The sequence below is a fragment of the Mustela nigripes genome, chromosome 13 (assembly GCF_022355385.1).
Source record: "Mustela nigripes isolate SB6536 chromosome 13, MUSNIG.SB6536, whole genome shotgun sequence".
Lineage (NCBI taxonomy): Eukaryota > Metazoa > Chordata > Mammalia > Carnivora > Mustelidae > Mustela > Mustela nigripes.
In genome coordinates this window covers 85,855,642-85,880,247 of record NC_081569.1, presented here as the reverse complement: position 1 = coordinate 85,880,247, position 24,606 = coordinate 85,855,642, and the positions used below count along the sequence as shown (strand labels likewise).

General features: G+C 35.8%; 1 protein-coding gene across 1 annotated transcript in view; it reads right to left on the bottom strand.

The window, feature by feature from the left end:
* TTC6 (tetratricopeptide repeat domain 6) overlaps positions 1–24,606 on the bottom strand; it is a 228,500-nt gene that overhangs the window by 138,318 nt on the left and 65,576 nt on the right. The window contains exons 3-5 of the mRNA XM_059372142.1: positions 19,072–19,212; positions 9,799–9,891; positions 4,481–4,687 (exon numbers count right to left, since the gene is read on the bottom strand). Coding sequence (XP_059228125.1) covers positions 4,481–4,687; positions 9,799–9,891; positions 19,072–19,212 — 441 coding nt within the window. The remainder of the gene's footprint in view (positions 1–4,480; positions 4,688–9,798; positions 9,892–19,071; positions 19,213–24,606) is intronic.

Genomic DNA, 24,606 nt, shown 5'->3' with positions numbered 1-24,606 from the left:
ATGCTGTTTAGTCTCCATATATTTGTGTTCTTTCCAAATTTCTTCTTGAGATTGAGTTCTAGCTTCAGAGCATTGTGGTCTGAAAATATGCAGGGAATGATCCCAATCTTTCGATACCAGTTGAGACCTGATTTATGACCCAGGATGTGATCTATTCTGGAGAATGTTCCATGTGCATTAGAGAAGAATGTGTATTCTGTTGCTTTGGGATGAAATGTTCTGAATATATCTGTGATGTCTGTCTGGTCCAGTGTGTCCTTTATTTCCTTGTTGATCTTTGTTTGGATGATCTGTCCATTTCAGTGAGGGGAGTGTTACTATTATTGTATTATTGTATTATTATTGTATTTTTGTGTACTATTATTATATTATTGTATTGTATTGTATTATTGTCGATGTGTTTCTTTGATTTTGTTAATAATTGGTTTATATAGCTGGCTGCTCCCACATTAGGGGCATAGATATTTAAAACTGTTAGATCTTCTTGTTGGACAGACCCTTTGAGTATGATATAGAGTCCTTCCTCATCTCTTATTATAGTCTTTGGCTTAAAATCCAATTGATCTGATATAAGGATTGCCACCCCAGCTTTCTTCTAATGTCCATTAGCAAGATGTGTTGTTTTCCACCCCCTCACTTTAAATCTGGAGGTGTCTTTGGGTCTAAAATGAGTTTCTTGTAGGCAGCATATTGATGGGTTTTGGGTTTTTATCCATTCTGATACCCTGTGTCTCTTGATTGGGGCATTGAGCCCTTTAACATTCAGGGTAACTATTGAGAGATATGAATTTAGTGCCATTGTATTGCCTGTAAGGTGACTGTTACTGTATTGTCTCTGTTCCTTTCTGATCTACTACTTTTAGACTCTCTCTTTGCTTAGAGGACCCCTTTCAATATTTCCTGTAGAGCTGGTTTGGTGTTGGCAAATTCTTTCAGTGTTTGTTTGTCCTGGAAGCTTTTTATCTCTCCTTCTATTTTCAATGATAGCCTAGATGGATATAGTGTTCTTGGTTGCATGTTATTCTCATTTAGTGCAGTGAATATATCATGGCAGTTCTTTCTGGTCTGCCAGGTCTCTGTGGATAAGTCCACTGCCAATCTAATATTTTTACCCTTGTATGTTACAGACTTCTTTTCCTGGGCTGCTTTCAGGATTTTCTCTTTGTCGCTAAGACTTGTGAATTTTACTATCAGGTGACGGGGTGTGGACCTATTCTTGTTGATTTTGGGGGGGGTTCTCTGCACCTTCTGGATTTTGATGCTTGTTCCCTTTGCCATATTAGGGAAATTCTCTACAATAATTCTCTCCAATATACTTTCTGCTCCCCTCTCTCTTTCTTCTTCTTCTGGAATCCCAATTATTCTAATGTTGTTTCGTCTTATGGTGTCACTTATTTCTCGAATTCTCCCCTTGTGGTCCAGTAGCTGTTTGACCCTCTTTTGCTCAGCTTCTTTATTTTCTGTCATTTGGTCTTCTATATCGCTATTTCTTTCTTCTGCTTCATTTATCCTAGCAGTGACCGTCCATTTTTTATTCCACCTCATTAATAGCTTTTTTAATTTCAACTTGGTTAGATTTTAGTTTTTTTATGTCTCTAGAAAGGGCCTTTATCTCTCCAGAGAGGGTTTCTCTAGTATCTTCCATGCCTTTTTCGAGCCTGGCTAGAACCTTGAGAATTGTCATTCTGAACTCTAGATCTGACATATTACCAATGTCTGTATGGATTAGGTCCCTAGCCTTTGGTACTGCCTCTTGTTCTTTTTTTGTGGTGAGCTTTTCCACCTTGTCATTTTGTCCAGATAAGAGTATATGAAGAAGCAAATAAAATACTGAAAGGGTGGCAAAGACCCAGGAAAATCGTTTTAACCAAATCAGAAGAGACCCCAAATCGTTGGAGGGGAGAAGGGGATAAAAAGACATTCATAAAAAAATACAATAAAATAAAATAAATTATTTTAAAAAAGAGAAAATAAAGAAAAAATATAAAAAAGAAAAAATATATATATTAGATATATTAGATATTATATATATATTAGAAAAGGGGATAAAAAGACATTCAGAAAAAAAATAAAATAAAATAAATTATTTTTAAAAGAAAATAAAGAAAAAATATGAAAAAGAAAAAAATATATAGCTATATATAGATAGATAGATAGATAAACTAGTTAAAGAACATTAAAAAAGAAAAAGGTAAAAGTTAAAAAAAATTTGGCAGAAGAAAAAAAATAAAAAAAAAAATTAAACTAACTGCAAGACTAAAGAATCATAGGAAGAAAGGCATGTGTTCCATGCTTTGCTTTCTCCTCCACTGGAATTCTGCTGCTCTCCTTGGTAGGTGAACTTTGTTTTGGCTGGATTTCTTGTTGATCTTCTGGGGGAGGGGCCTGTTGCAGTGATTCTCAAGTGTCTTTGCCGCAGGCAGAATTGCACTGCCCTTACCAAGGACCGGGCTAAGTGTTCTGCTCAGGTTCGCTTTCAGGAGCTTTTGTCCCCTGAATGCTTTCCGTAGAGTTCCAGAGGATGGGAATGAAAATGGCAGCCTCCCAGTCTCCAGCCCAGAGGAGCCAAGAGCTCGGGGCTCCACTCCTCAGTGCACCCTCAGAGAAAAGAGCCCAATCACTCCCATCTCCCTGGCCTCTGCCTGCGCTCCAAGCTCACCCAACCTGCAACCAGTTCAAGGTAACCCCAAGCTGAGAGCTCACTCCTCAGCTCTGTCTCTGTAGCCAGCTTCCCCGGTCTAATACCTGCAAGCTATGCGACACTCAGACACCCCCGATCCTTGGTGCGGGACCTAGGGCCACACTGGCCCCACATGGGCTTCACCCTGGTTTAGCCTCTGGAGCTATGTCCCTCAGTGGAGCAGACTTTTAAAAATCCTTATTTTGTGCTCCATTGTTCCGCTGTTTGCAGGGAACTGGCCCCTCCCCCCTGCGGTCTATCTTCCGGTTGCTTTGGATTCACTTCTCCACCGGTCCTACCTTTCAGAAAGTGGTCAATTTTCTATTTCTAGAATTGCTGTTCCTCTTCTCTTTGATCTCCTGCTGGATTTGTAGGTGTTTGCAATGGTTTGATAAGCTATCTAGGCGATCTCCTGCTACCTGATGTAGTCTCAGCCTGCTACTTCTCCACCATCTTGACTCCTCCCCCCAGTTCTTTATATTCTTTATGACAGTTTATTCAAATACAGTCTTGTTAAGAAATCTATTTTTAGAAGTAGGATAATATATGCAAAACACTTAACAAAGTGGATGAACGCAACTAGAAAAGAGAAAGAAAACCTTACAAACAACAATGTTAGGAGTAATCTAGCTCTTGGAGACTCATTGTGGGCTAAAGGCAAGGGGAGGGGAGGTCACAGATAAACCCAAGGTTTCAGAGTTGGGAATTTTGGATCCAAGTTAAAGAATGGCCAGTTGACGTGGGTGAAAAAATAGCAGGAATACTGTCTTTAATAGGAGAGGGTACCCAAAAGGAGAGGGAAGGTTGTTTACCTTCCCATTTGAATCAGCTAGAGAGAGGATCCATGGTGATAATAAGATAATATTTTGTGGTTCAGGGAAAAGTGGCTTTTTTTTTTAAAGATTTTATTTATTTATTTGACAGAGATCACAAATAGGCAGAGAGGCAGGGAGAGAGAGAGGAGAAACCAGACTCCCTGCTGAGCAGAGAGCCCGATGCGGGGCTTGATCCCAGGACCCTGGGATCATGACCCGAGCTGAAGGCAGAGGCTTTAACCCACTGAGCCACCCAGGCACCCCGTATCCTAATAAAATGTACCCATTTTAAATAAATTCATTAAAGTCAAAAAGTAACTCAAATTAAAGAAAAGTACCAAGTGAATAGTAGTAAAGTAATATACAGATATGGTAAAAAGTTATTTAAATTATACATAGATAAAATAAATCTGAGAAACATTCTCACAACAGGAAAAGACTTAGGGTTAGGATAAACCCAAACAGGGCAAAGTTATAAAACATACAAAATTCACCCAGTTCTGTTCCCTGGGTTCCAGTTTCTGACTCCCTCAAGATGGTAATGGGAGGACTTTGGGTCAGTTTCTGAAAGCCCTGAGTTTTCTTCCCTCCTTAAAAATGTATCTTCTTCCTGAGTGGCTCAGTTATTAAGAGTGTGCCTTCCACTCAGGTCATGATCCCAGCATCCTGGGAGTCCTGGGATTGAGGCCCCATATTGGGCTCCCTGTTCAGCAGTGTTCTGTCTCTTGCTATCTCCCTCTGTCATAAATAACTTAAAAATCTTTAAAAAAAAAAAAATGTCTTCTCTCCCCAGAATTGTGATTAGGGTTGAGACAAAAAGCCCTTAATATACAGATATCCCCTTTTCCCAAATGAGTAATTTACAAGTAGAAGGCCCTTTTTCAGGGCGAATCCACCTCCACGCCATGGCCCTTGCCTGATCCATTTCTTCACACTTGCACATCCACACAAATCATAACTTTTTCAAACACAAATAGTGTTTTACCTTTGAAGATGCCTGTTTGGCTGCTTTGGAATCACCTGTGGGCTGTTCGTCTTTCAACGAAGACGATTCATCTGCTGGCCGAACTTCCAGAGTTTCCTGAGATTTACATACTGTGCTTCCTGCTTCTGAGACTCCCCACTCTAACATATCTTCTTGCTCAAGCTGGAAAATACTTGAGATAGCTTTAGGAAGTTCTTCAAGCATATTCTGTGGGAAAACATAAATGTACAAGAATGTTCTTCTTATTGGTCCTCCCAAAGTTTTAAGTCACACAGTGCTTTTTTCTAACCACAAAATGATAATAAAAATGCATGATTAAAATTAACCAAAGGTGGTAAATTTCTTCTGAAGATTTAAAAAGAGAAATTCAAATTGACTTAAGAACAATATAAAGCCTAGCAAATTATTTTCTCTGGTTCTTGTCTCAGAAAAATATAGCTACCCCACAGTAACTATGCACCAACTCTAAGGAAACCATGAGACACCAATCTGACCCTGACTTCACCGCAAAATCATGCAAAATCAAGGCCCACTGAAACATCTCACCTCTGAGGCTCATCGGTCCTGAGAAATGGGATTTCTGCTAACTAGATGCTCTTCCAGAAGCCTGACTTCAGGTACTCAAAGAAGAGCTGACCCAGAGGCCCAGAGGCCTCGAGAAGACTACCACACATCCCCACTCCATTGTAAGCCCTAGTGAAAAGCCCTCACAAAATATTACTCTCAAAACTATTTTGTGTTCCTTAAAAATATCTCATTGATTTAATCTGTATTTCACCAAGTCTTAGGTAAAGCATCTTTATAACCATATTTTGATATTACCCAATTTTAAACCAAAACTATTTGGGATTATGGAATACTGGCAATTAAAGCTTCATTGCCTCAAATTAACAGATGGATAAAACCAGTCTGATTTATACAGAAGTCTGAATTCTAGAGAATGACTTGAAAATGCAATTGCATCACTTTGTTGTTCAATACATTTTCATTTGCTAATAAGTAAAATAAAGGATAAAGATGTCATACAGCATCAAATACTATTTATCTTTATTATACAAAAAGGATGGCTAAACCAAGAAATTTGTTTGTAAAATGAAACTTTAATCTGGAGTTCATATTTCTATAAAACTATTTATTGGATGGTGCAATGAAAAGAGTAAAAGTTTTATAACTAGATGGGACATTATTCAAATCCTGGATCTTTCAATTAATAGATGAGTGATTTTGGTCGTTACTTAATTCTTTTTAGCCTCATTCTCCTCATTGTAAAAAGGGGGCTTAATAAAGTATTTTTCATAAAATGGCAGAACAGATATGCTCAGGTGATGTGTGTTATGGGCCTTGTGCTTTCTATGATAAACTCATTCATTCCATCCTCCATAGCTTTGGCATGTGAATCACTCCCTTTCTTTTCAATTTCTCTTCTCCTGGCTTCAACACATACTCCCAATTCTGGTTTGGGAGACTGAACAGATGAAGGTACCACCCGTCAAAACAGAAAATAAAGAAAGAGAAGCTTGAGGAGAGGGCAGTGACAATCCTGTAGCTGCAACTGACCCTCTTCAGGACTCTGCCGAGCCTTCCCTTTGCCACCAAACCTTTACAGATTGTGTCTGTATCCTGTGCCCTCCTTCTCTTTCAGCCTGCATTGTAGTTGTCTAAGTAATCATTATCATAATCATAATCATCAACATACATGAGCATTATTTCATTTAAGCTTAATCTTCACCACAACTCCACGAAGCAAGAACTGTTTGTAACCCCATTTTATGGATGAAGAAAATGAGACTTTCAAACGTTAAGAAATCAACCCAAGGTCACAGTGAGAGTAAGTAGCAGTGCTCTGTTTGAACCTAGACAACCTGAATCCAATCTTCACTCTCTTACCCTCTTTCTCCTACTCCCAATAGACAAGCACTCAAAGTGTGGTCCACAGACTCCTGACAATCTTTGAGACCCTTTCAGGGGATCTGCAATTTCAAAGCTATTTTCATAATAATACCAAGTCTTACTTGCCTTTTTCACTGTGTTGATGCTTGCACTCATGATGGAAAAGCAGTAGTGGGTAAAACAGTGAACCAATACTTTTCATATGATTAACATGTGAGTTTACAAAAGCATGCAGGGGTTGAAGAGCCATTCAAAGAACAAGGTAGACCAATGGATGTTAATGTAAGGATATACAATACGTTACTTTATCTTGTTTCAGATGCCTCATTGCAACTCATCTTTAAGACACTACCACTTGTAGAGTTTTGGTATATTAATAAAGAATAATGGCCATAATTTTGTTAAGAAGTTGTTAAAATATTATTCCTTTTTTAATCTGTATGAGACTAGGCTTACCTACTATATTTCAACCAAAAAACATACAAAACAGATTGAATGTAGAAACAGATATGAGACTCTAGCTCTCTATTAAACTAGGTATTATACAGATACGCAAAAAAATGCTCCTGCTAAAATTTTTTGAGATTTTTTTTCTAAAATGGTATGTTCGATGTTCATATGTAATTGGCTTATTATTATTTTAAATGAATGGATAAATATTTTATACTTTTCTCAGTTTTAATTTCTATTATGGTAAACATTGATTGATACAATCCATATAAACAAAAACTTCTTTGGATCCTTAAAATATTTTTCAAGAGTTTAAAGGCATCCTCCAGCAACTGGGTGATGGACATTAAGGAGAGCATGTGATGTAATAAGCACTTATTATAAAGACTGATGTATCAGAGCTGTACCTATAGAACAAATAATTCATTATATGTTAATTAATTAAATTTAAAATTTTTTAAAAAGAATATTTAAACTGTAAAAAAAAAAAGAGTTTAAAGTCATCCTGAGACCAGAAAGTTTAAGTACTTTAAAACTTAAAATCTAAGAAAACAAAAAAATCATATCTTACCTATCTCTATATCTCAAAAACTTAGTGCATTTATACCATCTCCAATTATTTGTGAACAAGTAAATGAATAAATGAAAGAAAATTATATCAATTTTTTCCTCTGCTATGTAGTCTTTATTTAGAATATTCATTAAGCAGTATTGTACTTTGTCTCTTTATATATTGGTCTACTCCATAAAATGAGTTCCTCAAAGTCAAGAACTGTCTTTTCTATCTTTATATTAACCATGTCTAAAACAAAGCCTACCATGTTGAAAGAAAAGGGATGAATAAATAAACTCTTTGATTTTTTTTAAATAAGTATGTGAGGAAATTATTCTCCATGATGATTCAAAAACTATTGTACTTGAAATGGTAGGTACTTAAAGAAAATAAGTTGCATCAAAGAACTAAGAGATCTCTGACCTGTGGCACTGAGATGTTCACAAGTGAGACCACCATGCTCTGAGGGTAGGATGCAGGCACAACCAGATGACAGCATGTTAGCCAATGTTCCCCAGATAAATATCAGCCCAGTAAACTTCTAGAAGCCTAAGGGACAGGTAGGATGGACAGATAGAGTTCTGCTCTCTGGCAGAGTGTCTGAAATGAAAGATATCACAGAGGAGCCTTTTTACCATGACCAGGTATCAAGTTAAAAGGTATTTTCTAACTTAAAAAGTCAGTGGCCAGGAGTGCCAGGGTGATTCAGTCAGTTAAGCATCAGATTCTTGGTCTCTGCTCAGGTCATGATGTCAGGGTCATGAGATCAAGTCCCACCTCAGGCTCCATGCTCTGTTTGGAGTCTGCTTAAGACACCCTCTGCCTCCCTCTGCCCATCCCTCCATGCGTGCACACATGCGCTCTCTTTCTCCTTCTCTCTCTAAAATAAATAAATAAATCTCATGGAAAAGAGACTCTTAATCTCACAAAACAAACTGAGGGTTGCCGGGGGCAGGGGGTTTGGGAGAAGGGGGTGGGATTATGGACATTGGGGAGGGTATGTGATTTGGTGAGTGCTGTGAAGTGTGTAAACCTGGTGATTCACAGACCTGTACCCCTGGGGATAAAAATATATGTTTATCAAAAGATTCAACATTAAATGCCACTTTAGCAGAAAAAAAAAAAAAAAAAAAAAAGCCAGTGGCCAAAAAAAGTCCAGTGATTGCTTGTAAATGTCAAAACTGAGAGAATGATTCCCACAGAATTACAAAGAAATCAATATTTTTGTTTAAATCTTTATTTTAAAGAGTCAAAATGATGTCTAAGTCAAGTACCTGATATTGGGCCCTTTGCATATTTTCCTGAAAAATGGTATCTTTTGTTATACTTTACATGAATGCAGCAAATGGTTTTAAGTCAAATGGTATTAATGAAGAATTTCTATTTTTCCACACCTGACTAATCTTGTATTTTCAGTTTATAATACCCACTGGAAGCTTATATATCAGTGGTTTCGATATCTACCTATAAATGGTGTTCCCTAGAGAAAGCTACCCTAAATATCAGTTTTGAGTTCAAAGCATATGTGGGAAGGTTTCAAAATTGATATATCTATATATTAGCCTTACACATGTAGGGTCCTGGGATAAGAGATAAGAATACAAAGCAGAAAAAGGCATGGTCTCAATCCAGAAGCATTTCAGACCCTGGTAGTTCAATCAGTTGTAGAAACTCTAACATTATAAGATCCATGACATTTGTGGAAAGATTCCATATATTTTCTAATGATAACATATTATGATAAAAATGAAATGTAATCTGAATCTTTTATGTATGTGGACTCATTTTCAGGAACTAAAGGAGCTTGCTATGTAACAATATTTTACAAATCCTTTATAAAGGAAATGATCATGGTGCAATGGTTTGTTTTTATGTAACTGTAGATTTCTATACACAGGGAGACATGTCCTATCCATAGGGAATGTATTCCAAATTGCTTTGAATCCTATAAATACTTTGCCAGTGATAGAAGAAAAGGAATCTTTACTTCTGAAACAAATTTCTGTCACCAACAATCCATTATTTCTCTACCAAACCTTTCCCTCATCAATGCTATAAAAATTTTTTCTAGCTAAATAAAATATATGATGATGCTTCTTAGAAGCTAACAACCTTTAATTAACCCTCAACAACTTTCTGAATATAAATGCCTAGGCCAGAGGAATTGTTAAAATATTTCCCTTCTGGAAAGAGTTTTAGGCCTTAGCTCAGAAGGTCTATGATAGGCAGCAACGGTGAGCCAAAATAGCCAAGACTTCCAATGTGATATTGGATTAGATGTTCATACGGTTAAACAAACCTCTAAAATGCGTGAAGGGAGGTTGTTTGTTTGTTTTTTTTTAACTGTCTAAGCAAGCATTCAAGCAACAAGAGACAAACCACTACTTCAGTATAAGCAAAGAGGATTTTTTATTAAAAACTTTACCATTTGAGGTTCCTCAAGATTTATCTGTAATCCTTGCTCTGCTTGCTCTTGAGATGGCTTGTGCCAGTACACTTTCCCCATTAAAGATATATCCTTGAAGAAGAAAAAAAAAACAATAAAAATAATGCCAGTTTTTAACATCATAGAGGTATATTATTCAATGCAGTAAAATTGCAGTAATTTAATCAGAGAATATATAAAAGAAATTTAAGCTAAATATTATGCAGTAAATAGGAAACATAAAACAAAAGCTACAATGAAAATATTTTATCTATTATTCCAATTTCATGGCTTTTTAAGTTATTGATATCAATAGATATAACATCAGATTTAATCAGACAATTAGGTATAGGTACAGATTTTGTAAAACACTGCTATTCAACGGCTGTACAAGGAAGATATATTAAAAACTAAAATTTAATCTAACTCAAAGCAAGAAGGAATATGAGTATACTTTAAATTTTAATGAGTATAACTGTTAACATCATTTTTATCATTACTAATGTTAATTGCTATGATAAACTCTCATTCAGCTGAAGTGGTAAGAAGATAGCACACTACAACATCTAACAACAAAGAGAAATAAAGAAACCCAGCTCCTGCCCAAACTGCAAAGTCACAGACCAGGTATCTACAGGCAAGTTACTATGCTCCTCCTCACCTCAGTTCTATCATCTTTAAAATGGGGATTCAATTCAATTACATGACTTTTGACAGCCCATTTCTCCTCTAGACTTTAATGACATCAATAGCAATTAAAAAACATTCACTGTGCTTTAAAACATTACCTTTTCTTTGCTTCATCAAAAAGATACAACTTAGGCCATTGGCTTCTACTTCAGCCTTTCTATCACAAATAACTATAAAATTGGACAAAATATAAGAGCAACTCTTTTAGGACTGGGCAATAAGCAGTGCACAACTATACTGACTAAGACAATGGAAACCAAAATAGGTTAAGAAGCAAATCAATCCATATTTCTGCCTTTCACAATTTCCAGACCACAACACAAAATAGAGGAAAACAACACAGAATCCAGGTATCTCACTAAGTTGAAGAAAGAGAAATTGGAGAAAGGGGAAGACAAAGAGGGTAGAATTTGTTAAGGCATAGTATGGAAAGGAAGGAACAACAGAAAAATAGCTCCAGGAATCTGAATCAAGTATTCGGGTTATTGACTGAATACCAATCTGTTACTACAGTAGTGAAACCCATGAGGGCAGACAAAGATAAACTAACCCTCCCTGGGGCGGGGAGAACAATTACCAAAGAGCTCTAACCACAATTCCCAAAGCTCACACAAGACTAGGAATCATCAGTTCTCCCACCAGACATGCTGAATACGTGGTACATTCATTAAAAACCTCAGAAGAGGCAGACATTAATAGTAGTTCTAAATTAGCTCTAGAGCAAATGCTTCTTAGGACTTTAACAACATTTTTAAAATAATACTTGAAAATATCAAGCTGATTGATCTTCAGGTAGTTTAACAGACTATTTGAACAAACTCCAACACTTTTAGAGGAAGACAACAAAATCTTATATTCCACAATGTAAAATTCACAATGTTCAGCACTCAATCAAATTTTACTACTCACATGGAGAAGCATAATTATGTAGTACACAACCAGGAGAAAAATCACTAGAAAAAGACCTAGATATGATAGATATGTTGGAATTAGCAGATAAGGATCTTAAATTTTCTAATTTAAATATTAAAATGTTCAAAGATGTAAATGTAATAAGAAACAAATGTAAGATATAAAAACAGAATCAAATGGAATATCTAGATAAAACATTATCTGAAATAAATATTTCACTGAGTGGCATTAATAACAGAGTAAAATTATAGAGGAAAATATTTGTCAACTTGAAGACACAGCAATAGAAACAACACAAAATGAATCACAGAGAGAAATAAAAACTGAAAGAAAATTAATACTCAGCCTAACATAATATTTAATTAGAGTCCCAGAAAGGGTAGTATGAAGGGAGCAGAAAATATCTGTACAAAAAATGGCCAAAATTTTCCAAATTTGATGACAACTATAAACCCATTGATGCAAAAATTTTCATGAATACCAAGCAGAAACATAAAGAACATGATGCCAACCACATTATAATCAAAATTAATAAAACCTAATAATAAAGGAAAAAAATCTTATAAGCATCCAGAGAAACATTAACTACAAAGAAACTAATAATTACCAACAGCTAATTACCACAAACTAACATTGCAGGCTTCCTATCATAATTATGTAGTCCAGAAGACAAGGAAGAAATGTATTTAGAGTACCCATAATGAAAAAAAATACCATCCACATAAAATTCTATATCCAGCAAAAATATTTTTCAAAACTGACAGTGAACTACTTTTTCAGCAAACAAAATGTGTAAAAGTTCATTGTCATCAAACCTACAAGAAATATTAAAGGAAATTCTTTGAGAAGAAGCAAAATGGTATCAGATCAAAACTTGAATGCACACAATGGAAATAAGTAATAGAATGATTTAAAATGTGCATAAATAAAAAAGACATTTTCTCTTTTTAAAGATTTTTTTAAAATATAATGGATGGTTTAAATAAAATTAATAATGTTTTGTTTTATACATAGATATGATGTATGCATTAATAATGACACAATGATGGTAGAAAGGAAAGGAAATATACTTCTGTAAAAGATCTTATATCATATGTGAAATGGCATATTATTTATAGGGATATAAGTTAAATAAGCACAATGTAAACTCCATAACTCCTACTAAAACAATAAAGAGATAAATAAGCTATTAGTCCAAAACAGAATAAAATGCTAGAAAATATAATTAAAAGAAGGCAGGTAAAGAAGGGAAAAAAACATAAACAAATGTGACAAATAGAAACCAAATACCAAGATAGTAAATATAAATTCAACCTTATCGATAATTACATGTAAATGGCACTCCAGTTAAAAGACAAAGACTGTCACTGCAGAAAAAGACAAGATCCTGCAATATGATTGCCATAGGAAAGAAACCTGCTTAAAGTATAAAGACACAAATAGGTTAAAAGTAAAAGGATGAAGGGAGTTATACAAACATTAATCATAAGAAAACTGGAGTAGCTATATTAATATCAGAAAAGGCAGACTTCCGGGCACCTGGGTGAGCCAGTGGGTAAAGCCTCTGCCTTCAGCTCAGGTCATGATCCCAGGGTCCTGGGATCAAGTCCCATTGGGCTTTCTGCTCGACAGGGAGCCTGCTTCCTCCTCTCTCTCTCTCTCTGCTTGCCTCTCTGCCTACTTGTGATCTCTCTCTGTCAAATTAATAAAATCTTTAAAAAAAAAAAAAGGCAGACTTCACTTCAAACAAGAAATATTAGCAAAAGAAAGCCATTTCATAATAATACAAGAGTAAAGTTTGTCAGAAGAGATAAAAATAGGCACTAAAGTCAATGCTTCAAAGGACATTTTTTTAAAAACTAACAAAACTGAAGAGAAATAGAAAATTTCATTATTATAGTTAGGAATTTCAAACCAAGACTAACTGGCTCCTGAAACTCAGCTCTTCATAAATATACTAACTAAGGGTGCCTGGGCAGCGCAGTCATTTAAGTGTCTGACTCTTGGTTTTGGCTCAGGTCATGATCTCATCTGGGACTGGGCCCTCAACTGAGCTCCACACTCCACATGGAGTCTGTCTGAGATTCTCTCTTCCTCTCCCTCTGCCCCTTCCACTTGTGCTCTCCCTGGCCCCCACTCAAATAAATAAATAATTCCTTTAAAAATAAATAAATAAAATAAATACGCTAACTAAATAGCAAATGTGAAATCCTGCAAAAAAAAAAATCTTTACAACCTTTTAGGTTTATAAATATACCATTCAAGTATAAAAACCTGACAATAATGAACACGAAATTCAGGATATTGTTCACATCTGAGGAGGGAGAGATTGATTGGAAAGAAGTACAAAGGGTATCTCTACCCAATCTGAAGTGAATATGACAAAAATATTAAATTTTGAAAAATCTGAGCAATGAACACAATATTTCATAATAAAGAAATTTCTCAACACATTTCATATAGGTAATGTACCAATATCAAAGATAGGCTAAAAATAGCTTAATAAACCTATAGTTTACCTCACTTGTGAACATAAACACAAAAATCCCAATTAAAATATTTGCAAAGGAAATTAATGAGCATATTTAGAAACAATAAAACTTGACCAAGGAAATTTTTCCCATAATTCATTACTAGTTTCTAACATTAACAGATTACCACAGAAATTCATGTTATCAACTCAGTAACTGCTAAGGATAATTTCAATAAAATTCAACACCCATATCTGAGTAAAGAGTAAATAGAAACAGAAAAAAAAACCCACAAGAGGTTTTTGCAGATTCCTGCACCAAATATATTTCATAATAAAACATTAGGCAGATGAGACCCAATGCAACATGAAAAGAAAGAGTACATGTATAAATAACACAAGGGAGAAAACCAAAATATTACTATTAATAGATTATGTAACCATATAATTGGTGAAAAAAAGAAAGTTAACTGAAAAAAAACTAGCAGGCCAAAGCATATCTAACAATTCAACAAATAAAATTTCATACTGACAATAACCAGTTAAGATTGCATTCTTAAAATAAAAATGAGGTACTAATATACAAAATGCAAATCTCAGGAACATTATGCTAAGCAGGAAAAGCCAGGTCAAAATGGCATCAGAATAGCCAAAACAGCATCTCCAAACCACCCAATAAAGTAAATATAAAGATAAAAATAGATGAAAACTTAAAGTATTTGTCTAGTTAAAGTCCAATGCCTAGGCTTTTTCAATAATAGTTTTTTTTCTTTTCTATGGGTCATACTTCCTTCCTTTATTTGTATGCCTCAGAACTTGCCCTCTTCCCATAATCTGCTGCCCAGCTAACCAGTAACCTCGAAAAATAAAGATAACAATAAAATAAGTATTTTAGTAACTTTCAGCTATATGAATGTGTATTGGTTGTTTAGAGTCAGTCTCAACCTATCAATAGTGATGTTATGAACTGGAAATGCCTGTGGGGAACCACCTGGGCCCACACTATTTGTGGTAGGTCCCCACAGAATTTCCCAAGCCACAGCAAATATTACAGCTGGACCAGTCCTATAGTTCTTATTATGAATATAAAATGTACCTCAGCAACAACTATCAGGGAACTTTGAAACAATAAGGTTTACTATTCATGAGTTCTAAAGGGTACATGGCATGCCCATGACCCCACAGCGAGTCTGTAAGGATAGAGAGAGGGATAAAGAGTAAGTATATGGACCTGGTTCTGACTTCATTGGAATTGAGGGTGGGATGCCCAGGGTTTAGCAGGTTCACTCCTTATCAGTGAATTTAAAATGTAAGTGTGGCAATTAAAGCAAAGGAAGGAAAACCCAAGCAGCAATCAAATGATTAACTAGGTAACCAGAACTTTCCAAAAAAAAAAAAAAAGGAACTTCATGAGAAGGGTATCCTTCTTTATTTAGTTATGTGGTTGGCAATGTGTTTATTCAAGATGGATGTTTTTGAAATGGATTCCTCAGCAATCAAAAACTTAACATCAGGTACTTACATTACAATCAAAAAAAGCCAATTGTCAAGTGCCTATTCTACACTGATATGAATACCACGGGCTGTACACATTCTCAGAGGAGACTAGAAGCTTTAAGTTTTCACCTCTGACAACACTGAGGTTCCAGGCAAGCTGGAAGTTAGGACTAATGCAGTATTGTAAATTGTCTGCATGAGTACTAGGGTATGTCCCAACACACAAAAGAATCCCTTAGCAAAATCTGAGAGACACTCGTTCCAGGCATTCAAGAAAATCTATATTCAATTATTACCTGACTATTAAGCTAACCAAGCAGAGACTTCAGCAGCCACACGCAATAAAGAAGAGACTTTACAAAATTAGTTCAAGAAAGTCACTAATTCTTTAAATGACAACAATAAAAATAAGAACAACAGAAAACAGCAATAATAACAAACCCTGGGGGAAAAGAAGGATCTATTTTCCCAATTATCACATTACATAATTTTAAATGTCCAGTTTAGGGGTACCTGGGAGGCTCAGTCAGTTAAGTCTCTGCCTTTGGCTCAGGTCATGATCCCACAGTCCTGGGACTGAGCCCCACACTGGCCTCCCTAATCAGCAAGGAGTCTGCCTCTCCCTCTCCTTCTGCCCCTCCCCGCCAGGCTCATGCTCTCTCTCAAATAAATAAATAAAACCTTTTTCTTTAAAGATTTTATTTATTTATTTTTTATTTTTTATTTATTTATTTTAGAGAGAGAGAGAGCACAAGTAGGCAGAGCAGTAGGCAGAGGGAGAGGGAAAAGCAGGCTCTCTGCTGATCAGGGAGCCCAATGTGAGGCTTGATCCCAGGACCCTAGGATCATGACCTAAACTAAAGGCAGCCACTGAAATGATTGAGCTACCCAGGCACCACAAATAAAAAAAATTTTTTTTAAAGATTTTATTTATTTGACAGAGAGACACCAAGAGAGAGAACACAAGCAGGGGAAATGAGAGGGAGAAGCTGGCTCCCCACTGAAAGGAAGCCCGATGCAGGCCTCGATCCCAGGACCCTGGGATCATGACCCGAGCTAAAGGCAGACACATAACAATGGAGCCTCTCAGGTGTCCCCCAACAAAATCTTTTAATAAATAAATTAATGTTCAGTTTATAACAACAACCAAAAAAATATGACACATGCAAAAAAATAAAAAAGCATAGCTCAACATAGGAAACAAGACAATCAATAGAAACCATCTTTTACAACTATCATATGATCTTCCTGATATGAAAAAGTGGAGATGCAATGTGGGGGGTTGGGGGGGTAGGAAAAGAATAAATGAAACAAGATGGGATCGGGAGGGAGACAAACCATAAGTGACTCTTAATCTCACAAAACAAACTGAGGGTTGCGGGGGGGGGGGGGGTCGGGAGAGGGTGGTGGGCTTATGGACATTGGGGAGGGTATGTGCTATGGTGAGTGCTGTGAAGTGTGTAAACCTGGAGATTCACAGACCTGTACCCCTGGGGCTAAAAATACATTAAATGTTTATTAAAAAATAAAAAAATTATTAAAAAAAAAAAAGAAGAAAAGAAACCATCTTTTAGAAAGCCCAGAGATTGGCCCTATTACACAAACACTTTAAATCACTTTTTTAAATATGTTAAGAGAGCTAAAAGAAATCATGTCAAAACAAATGAAGGAAAGTATGACAGTAATGTCTCATCAAATATATAATATCAATAAAGAATTAGAAGTTATGAAATGAACAAAATAAAAATTCTAGAGTTGAAAAGTTCGTTAACTGAAATGAAAAATTCCATAGAGGTGCTCAGTGGTAAATGTGAACAGATATGGAAGAAAAAAATAGTGAGCTTGGAAACAGATCAACCATGTTATCTAAATTGAAGAACAAAAAGAAGAAAGAAGAAAGAAGAAACCTCAACAGAGCCTTAGAGACTTGTGGAACATCATCAAACAAAATGGCAGTCCCAGAGGAAGAGGGAAGTACAGAAAAGATGCCAGTAGGAATAACGGCAAAAAACTTCCCAAAGAACTCTGTATATCTCCTTTGCAGCGGGGATCACATACATACCCCACAGAAAACATACCACACATATATTTATGTTCTGGAAAAATTATTTGGCGATGCAATTAAAGCTCCAAAGTGGAAAGTTAAAGTATAAAAAATAAATAAGTAGAAAGGATATGCAAAGACACTGTTTAAACGTAAGTAATAATCTAAATAATTTTAAAATGAGTCACAAAATTGAGTGTGAATGTCAGGAATTCTGTTTACAAAGACAAGTAAACTATTAAACCTGACCCATGAAAAAGTAGAACATTTGATCAGACCTGTAACAAGTAGAGAGTTGAATCAGTAATCAAAAACCTCCTTACAAAGAAAAGTCCAGGACCAGATGGCTTCCCTGGTGAATTCTACCAAATATTTAATATCAATCCTTCTTAAACTTATACAGAATATGAAAGAAGAGGGAACACTTCCTAAGTAATTCTATGAAGACTGTATAAGTCTAATACCAAAGCCAGATAAAGACACTGCAACAAAAGAAAATGATAGACCACTTTCCTTATAAATATAATAAATGGATGTGGGGGTAACAAGTAAGAGTAAAAAAATAAAATGCTTCATTTAACTTTAGGAAATACATGACTTCATAAGTCAAATGAAAAAAAAATATATAGCAAAATAGTTGCTTCAGTTAACCATAGAAAATTTATCAATTTATAAGTCAAAAAAAGAGAAACATATAATCATCTCCATGGTAGTCTCCAGTGAAAAATCACATAGAAGGCAGCATGATAAGGTGGTTGAGTGCACATGCTCTATAGTCCAATTGATTGGATTCAAGTCTTGACTCTGTTACTTTAGCCCCAAAAGAATCTATTGCAAAAGTATTAGAAAAAATGTTATTTAGCAGTAAATCCATTACAAAAAACCTAATTTAGGAATTGAGAAAGGCAGTGGGAGGTGCCTGGCTGGCTGAGTCAGTAAAGCACATGACTCTTAATCTTAGGGTTGTGAGTTAAGTCCCACATTGGGCATGGAGCCTACTTTAAAAAAATAAAAATGAGAAAAGGAACAAAATCACAAAAGCAGCAAAAAATTATAAACTACCAAAACAGTACCTTAAGAAATGTGAGAAAAGGGGCACCTGGGTGGCTCAGTGGGTTAAAGCCTCTGCCTTTGGCTCTGGTCATGATCCCAGGGTCCTAGGATCGAGCCCCACATCGGGCTCTCTGCTCAGCAGGGACCCTGCTTCCTCCTCTTTCTCTGCCTGCTTCTCTGCCTACCTGTGATCTCTGTCTGTCAAATAAATAAATAAGATCTTAAAAAAAAAAAGAAAGAAAGAAATGTGAGAAAAACTTAAAAAAAACTTTACCAAGATACAAAAGTGGACTTGAATCAGAAATCTTGGATTTGGGACTAAGGAAAAAGCCACAGAAAATTTTTAAAAGAAATATAATTATAGTAGTCCCTACTTATCCATAGGGGATATGATCCAAGATGCCTAAACCATGGATAGTACCTAGATATATATGTTTTTCCTATACAGATATACCTATGATAAAGTTTAATTTATAAAGTAGGGACAGTAAGAGATTATCAGCAGTAACTAATCATAAAATAGAGCAATTATAACAATATACTGTAATAAAAGTCATGTGTATATGGTCCCTGTCTCTGTCAAAAAATCTTACTATACTACACTCACCTTCTTGTGATGAGATGATAAAAGATCTATGTGATAAGGTGAAGTGAGGTGAACGACATACACACTGAGATCCAGCATTAGGCTACTACTGTCCTTCTGACAATATGTCAGGAGGATGATCTGCTTCTGGACTGTGGTTGACTGTGGGTAATTGGAACTGCAGAAAGCAGCCCCAGAGATAAAGAACTACTGTTGTCTTTTGCCTAACATGTACGATTAATTCTATCTTGTCTCCCTGGGTCAGAAACGACAATGCATAACATATTTCTCCATCACTCACATGGTCTATCACGGTGTTGAGCAAATTTTTAAAAGCCAGAAACAACTTGATGATCCTGGATACATTTTTCATGTGTTTCACAGAGCAGTTTCTACCTTGGTGTCTCACTTAGAACCCAGAATGCTAGAGCTGGAAGGAACTTGAAAGATCAGTGAAGTCTGAAGGAAGCCCAAATTTCAGCCACTGAAACCAGAGCTCTGAGCCCCAAAGTGCACTGTGTAGTATTCAAAACAAACAGAGTCCATGGTCTTTCCCCTAAACTGCTTCAAGCAGATGGACCAGCAACAGAAGCAGCAGTGTCTCTCTAGCCTGTTAGTTAGGCAGGCTCAGTATTTTTTCAATCATCTTCAAAAGAAGAGAGGTAGGGACAGCAACTTCCCACCCCCACCCCCGACTCTCCCTCATGCGATTCAGGTTCTTCCCAAAGGACACTGGCTGCAAAGACGTGGACCAAAACAGTGTTTTTAACATATACCCTTTCATGATTTCATCAGCACTTATTCAAGGTGCCCTGCCTTTAAATAACTTACTATGAAGTTCAAGTTTCAGAAAGAAGGAAAGAAAACACATTTTTATGGCCCTAAACAAATACTTGTCCACACAGGTTATTCTCCTGAGAAACTGTCCTGATTTGCATTGACTTTTTCTTGCTTCCTGCAGGCAAAACCCTGCCGGCATTGGCCTGTAGAATCCTGCTTACAGGCCCAAGAATGTGTCAAGGCTGCTTTGCAATCATTCTCAACCACATTTGACTTTTTCTTTTTAACATTTTATATGATTGTTCTGAATGGCTGGACCCTGTATTCAGTAAACTGTCAGTTCTGAAAAACATGATTAAAAAAAAACAGGAATCTGAATGGCTGCCATATAAATTTAAATTTCAAAATTGCTACAGACACTATCTATAACTGAATGTGTTGGTATCTTTTCCACAATGTCCGAACAGAATAAAGTAAAATCCTTAAGCCTATTAAAAAAAAAAAAAAACTACAAATATTTCCAGAATCACTGTGTTTCAAGTAGATGTATACTTTTTATATCACTTTTCTGATAGGTGCCCCATGATACAAAACCATATAGAACTTTTAGAAAAAAGTTATTGAATCATTCATGAAAAGCTTGTTAAATTCAGGTCAAATGTAATCCGAAAATATTTCCAGAATATGATCAAGACTGCAGTCAAACAATGCACTATCCTTTACTCCTCGATATTTATACCAAGGAAGGCAACACTAATCTGGGCTTTTTCTTTCGGAAACCTATAGATAAACTTTAGTGACTATGCCTGCTTCTAGGTTACGGTATCTACCATATTAGATATGACATTCCTTCAAATTAAGCACTATTTGGTGAATTAGGATGAGCTAAGTGATCACCATTTTGCTACAATGCTTTAGGGCCAGAAATCCAAGAGAAATATGAAGCAAGGTTCTTTTCCTCAAGAAGTTTACTATTTAATTAGGGAAATTAAAATAACAGCCTAGAAATAATATGTCTTTAATCCCAAGCAATGTATTCAAGCAAGCATAATTATTATGTCTAGGATCCAAGTTCAACATGGATTCATTCAGTTTATAAAGAGAGATGAGGATAAAAGCATAAATACCAGAATAGGCACCAGTTCCAATTATGCCACTGAAAAACAAATTTGGGGAAGAGATCAATTGATTTTTGGGGTTAGGGGCAGAGAAAGAGGGAAAGAAGAACAGTGCTTCTCACTTCATATCTTAACATAAGACTCCCTGAATAATTATGTGCCTGTGTCAGTTGACTTTGAAATTCTTATACCTCTTTTGTTTATTTAGTCAACAGGAATTTGTAATACTAAAACTTCCAAGACACAATCTAAAGAAAGATTAAAATATTTTTCTTATGCCTTCTCAAATGACACTAAATCTAAGAAACTCTTACTAGTGTTTACTATCTCTAAATCAAATAATAAGTTCAATTAATTTTCTTAAATATCTTCTACCATAAAATTATTCAGAAAATTTAAAACTCAACAAGTTAACATAAACTAACCTATCCTAATATTCAACAAAAACATTTGCAGTAACAGCTGCAGATCTTATTCCAAAAATCTCAGGTAGCCAGTGTCCAAGATGGTCCCCGGTGGTTTCCACCTCCTTGTATTCATGCCCCTGAGTAGTCCCCTCCTCAGTGAATAGGGCTAACCTGTGTAATCAGTAATATATAGCAGAAATGATAGTGTATGGCTATGTCATAAAAGATACTGCAACTTCTACCTTGCTCTCTCGTAGATCATTCTCTCTAGGAGAAACCAACTGTTGTGTTAACACTCAAGCAGGCCAATGAAGAGGCCACATGGTAAGAAATTGAGATCTCCTGCCAACTACCAGCACCAAACTGTCAGTCTTGTGATTGAGATCCTTCAGCCCAAGTCAAGTCTTCATATAATGGCAGCCCCAACAAGATCTTGATGACAGCCCCATGAGGAACCTCAAGCCAGAATCACAGTGAAGCAGCTCCTGGATGCCGGAACCACAGAAACTATATAAAATAACAAATGTTCCTTATTTTGAGCTGCTAAGGTTTGGGGTAATTTGTTGCAAAAAAATAAATAACTGAAAAATTTTCTAAAGGTAAAACTCTAGCTCTTCAGGTATTTCATGACATTTCCTAGAGAATGTAAAATTTTAAAATCACATACAAATTACCATTTATTTAGGCAAGTACGTGTTTTCTTCATTATTACCTTTATTGCATAATTTTTGTTAGCTTTTTTGCTTAAGAAAGTCCATTAAAAAGTGAAATATTTTGTGCTGGATTTTTAATCAAAACAAAAATATATGCATTAACAATAAATACTGGGTGATACTTAATATACCCTTGTTTGTCCCACATAATTATTCCACATACACTATGTAATATTATCATCTAATATTTCATTACATATGTCAGCAACTTTAAAAGACATATGCCATTTCACCTCATGCCTGTCAAAATAGCTAAAATCAACAACACAAGAAAAAAACAAATGTTGGCAAGGATGTGGAGAAAAAGGAACACTTGTGCACTCTTGGTGGGAATGCAAACTGGTGCAGACACTCTGAAAAACAGTATGGAGGTTCCTCAGAAACTTAAAAAGGGAACTATCCTAAGATCCAGCAATCTCACTACTGGGTAAAGAATACAGAAACATTAATTCAAAGGGATACACACACCCCTATGTTTATAGTTGCATTCTTTATAATAGCCAAGATATAGAAGTGGCCATCAACTGATGAATGTATCCATCAACTGATGAATGGATAAAGAAGATGTAGTATATATAAAATGGAATATTATCCAGCAATAAAAAAGAATGAAATCTTGTCATTTGCAATGTAGATTGAGCTCGAGAGTATAATACTATGTGAAATAAGTAAAAAAAAAAAAAAGGCAAATATCATAATGATTTCACTCATACATGAATTTAAGAAACAAAACAAGGGGAAAAATTGACAGAGAGAGAAACCAAGAAACAGACCCTCAGTTATAGAGAATAATCTATGGTTATCAGAGAAGAGATGGGTGGCGGATGGGTGAAATAGATGATGGGGATTAAGAAGGGCACTTGTGATGAGCACCAGATGATGTATGGAAGTGCTGAATCACTATATTGTACCCCTGAAACTAATATAACACCATAGGTTAATGAACTGAAATTAAAATAAAAACTTCTTAAAAAAACACATCCCATGAACCATTGCTACAGTCATTGTAAAAACTACTGAATTACAGAGAACTGAAGAGCTTACTAGAAGCAGCTGTCATAAGCCCACACCAAAAAAGGGGTTTTTGTTCAAAGCCAATGAAGGAAATTCTGTAATTACCCTAACACAAGTCTATGAATAATAATATCTAATCTATGCTTATATTCTAGGCAATACACACAAACACTTTCATTGGTTAAGATGAAGAATAACTAACATCACCAATAAAGGAGCATTAATTATCAGCCTTTAGTTATCCTTTCTCCACGCTAAATTCCAGCTCCTCCAAAATTTTCTTGTATAGTCAGGGAATAGAAATGATAAATTTTCAGAAAACCCATAAGAATATTCTTGAACCCTCCTAATCTCACACATGATTTAATAACACATAAGTACTTCAATAATAATATTCAGGTCTCCAAGAATAAGCATTATTTTAATTTGTATCATTCAACAAATATTTATTTAAGGAATGACTACTAAGTCCAAAGAATTATGCAGGATAATGTGAGGAATAAAAAGGCACAAGATAAATAATCTTGCCTCCAGGTTGTTTATGATCTGATAGTGCAGATTCAGCATTCACTTGATCCATCCTACTAAAAATAGAAAGACAAGTAGGACTTGATTCTGATCACTTAGGTATTCAGAGCCTAGACAAACATATATATTGGTGTGTACATAAATAACAATAATATGACATAAAAGACACAAAAAGTAAATTTGCCCCATGGAGTTGGAGAAGAGAACAGATTAAATAGATTTAAAATAGAAGGCAGTACTGCCATAAAAATAGGCCTTAAGAGAAAGGTAGCAGTTAAAATTGCCCAGTGATGCAAAAGGCATTTCATGTGGAAAAAGACTCCGTGGTCATATTTTCAAGTCCTTTCTCTTCCCTCAGGGGAAGTACACACATGCCCCTTACTGCAGATAGGTAAGGTGGGGATGGAAGGTATCTTCCTATTTGTCCCTTCACTCTCTACACCTAGGTCTGCTTCCAAAGGGTGGTGATGAACCCTACATCTGTGTGTACTTGCTTCTCTCAAATAGCTGTACTGATGATTACAATTTAAAGGGGAAAATCAGGGGCGCCTGGATGGCTCAGTGGGTTAAGCCGCTGCCTTCGGCTCAGGTCATGATCTCAGAGTCCTGGGATCGAGTCCCGCATCGGGCTCTCTGCTCGGCAGGGAGCCTGCTTCCCTCTCTCTCTCTCTGCCTGCCTCTCCATCTACTTGTGATTTCTCTCTGTCAAATAAATAAATTTTAAAAAATTAAAAAAAAATAAAGGGGAAAATCATTCTATTCATTTGATTTCTGTGAAGTTGTGATAACTTGTACCACATTGCCTATGTCCTTAATTTCCCTCCTCTCACTTTTTAAAGCAACAAAGTTCATCTCTGGGTGGAAGCAAAGAGCTTATCCAGGTCTTCAAGTGATTTGACCAATGTTCTCAGTTGGGAGCATCAGAAAAAGACTCTTCTCATGTAGGTGGCTTTGAAAAGCTGGCAAGACTCATAGAGCCAGTGGGAGAGAAACCAA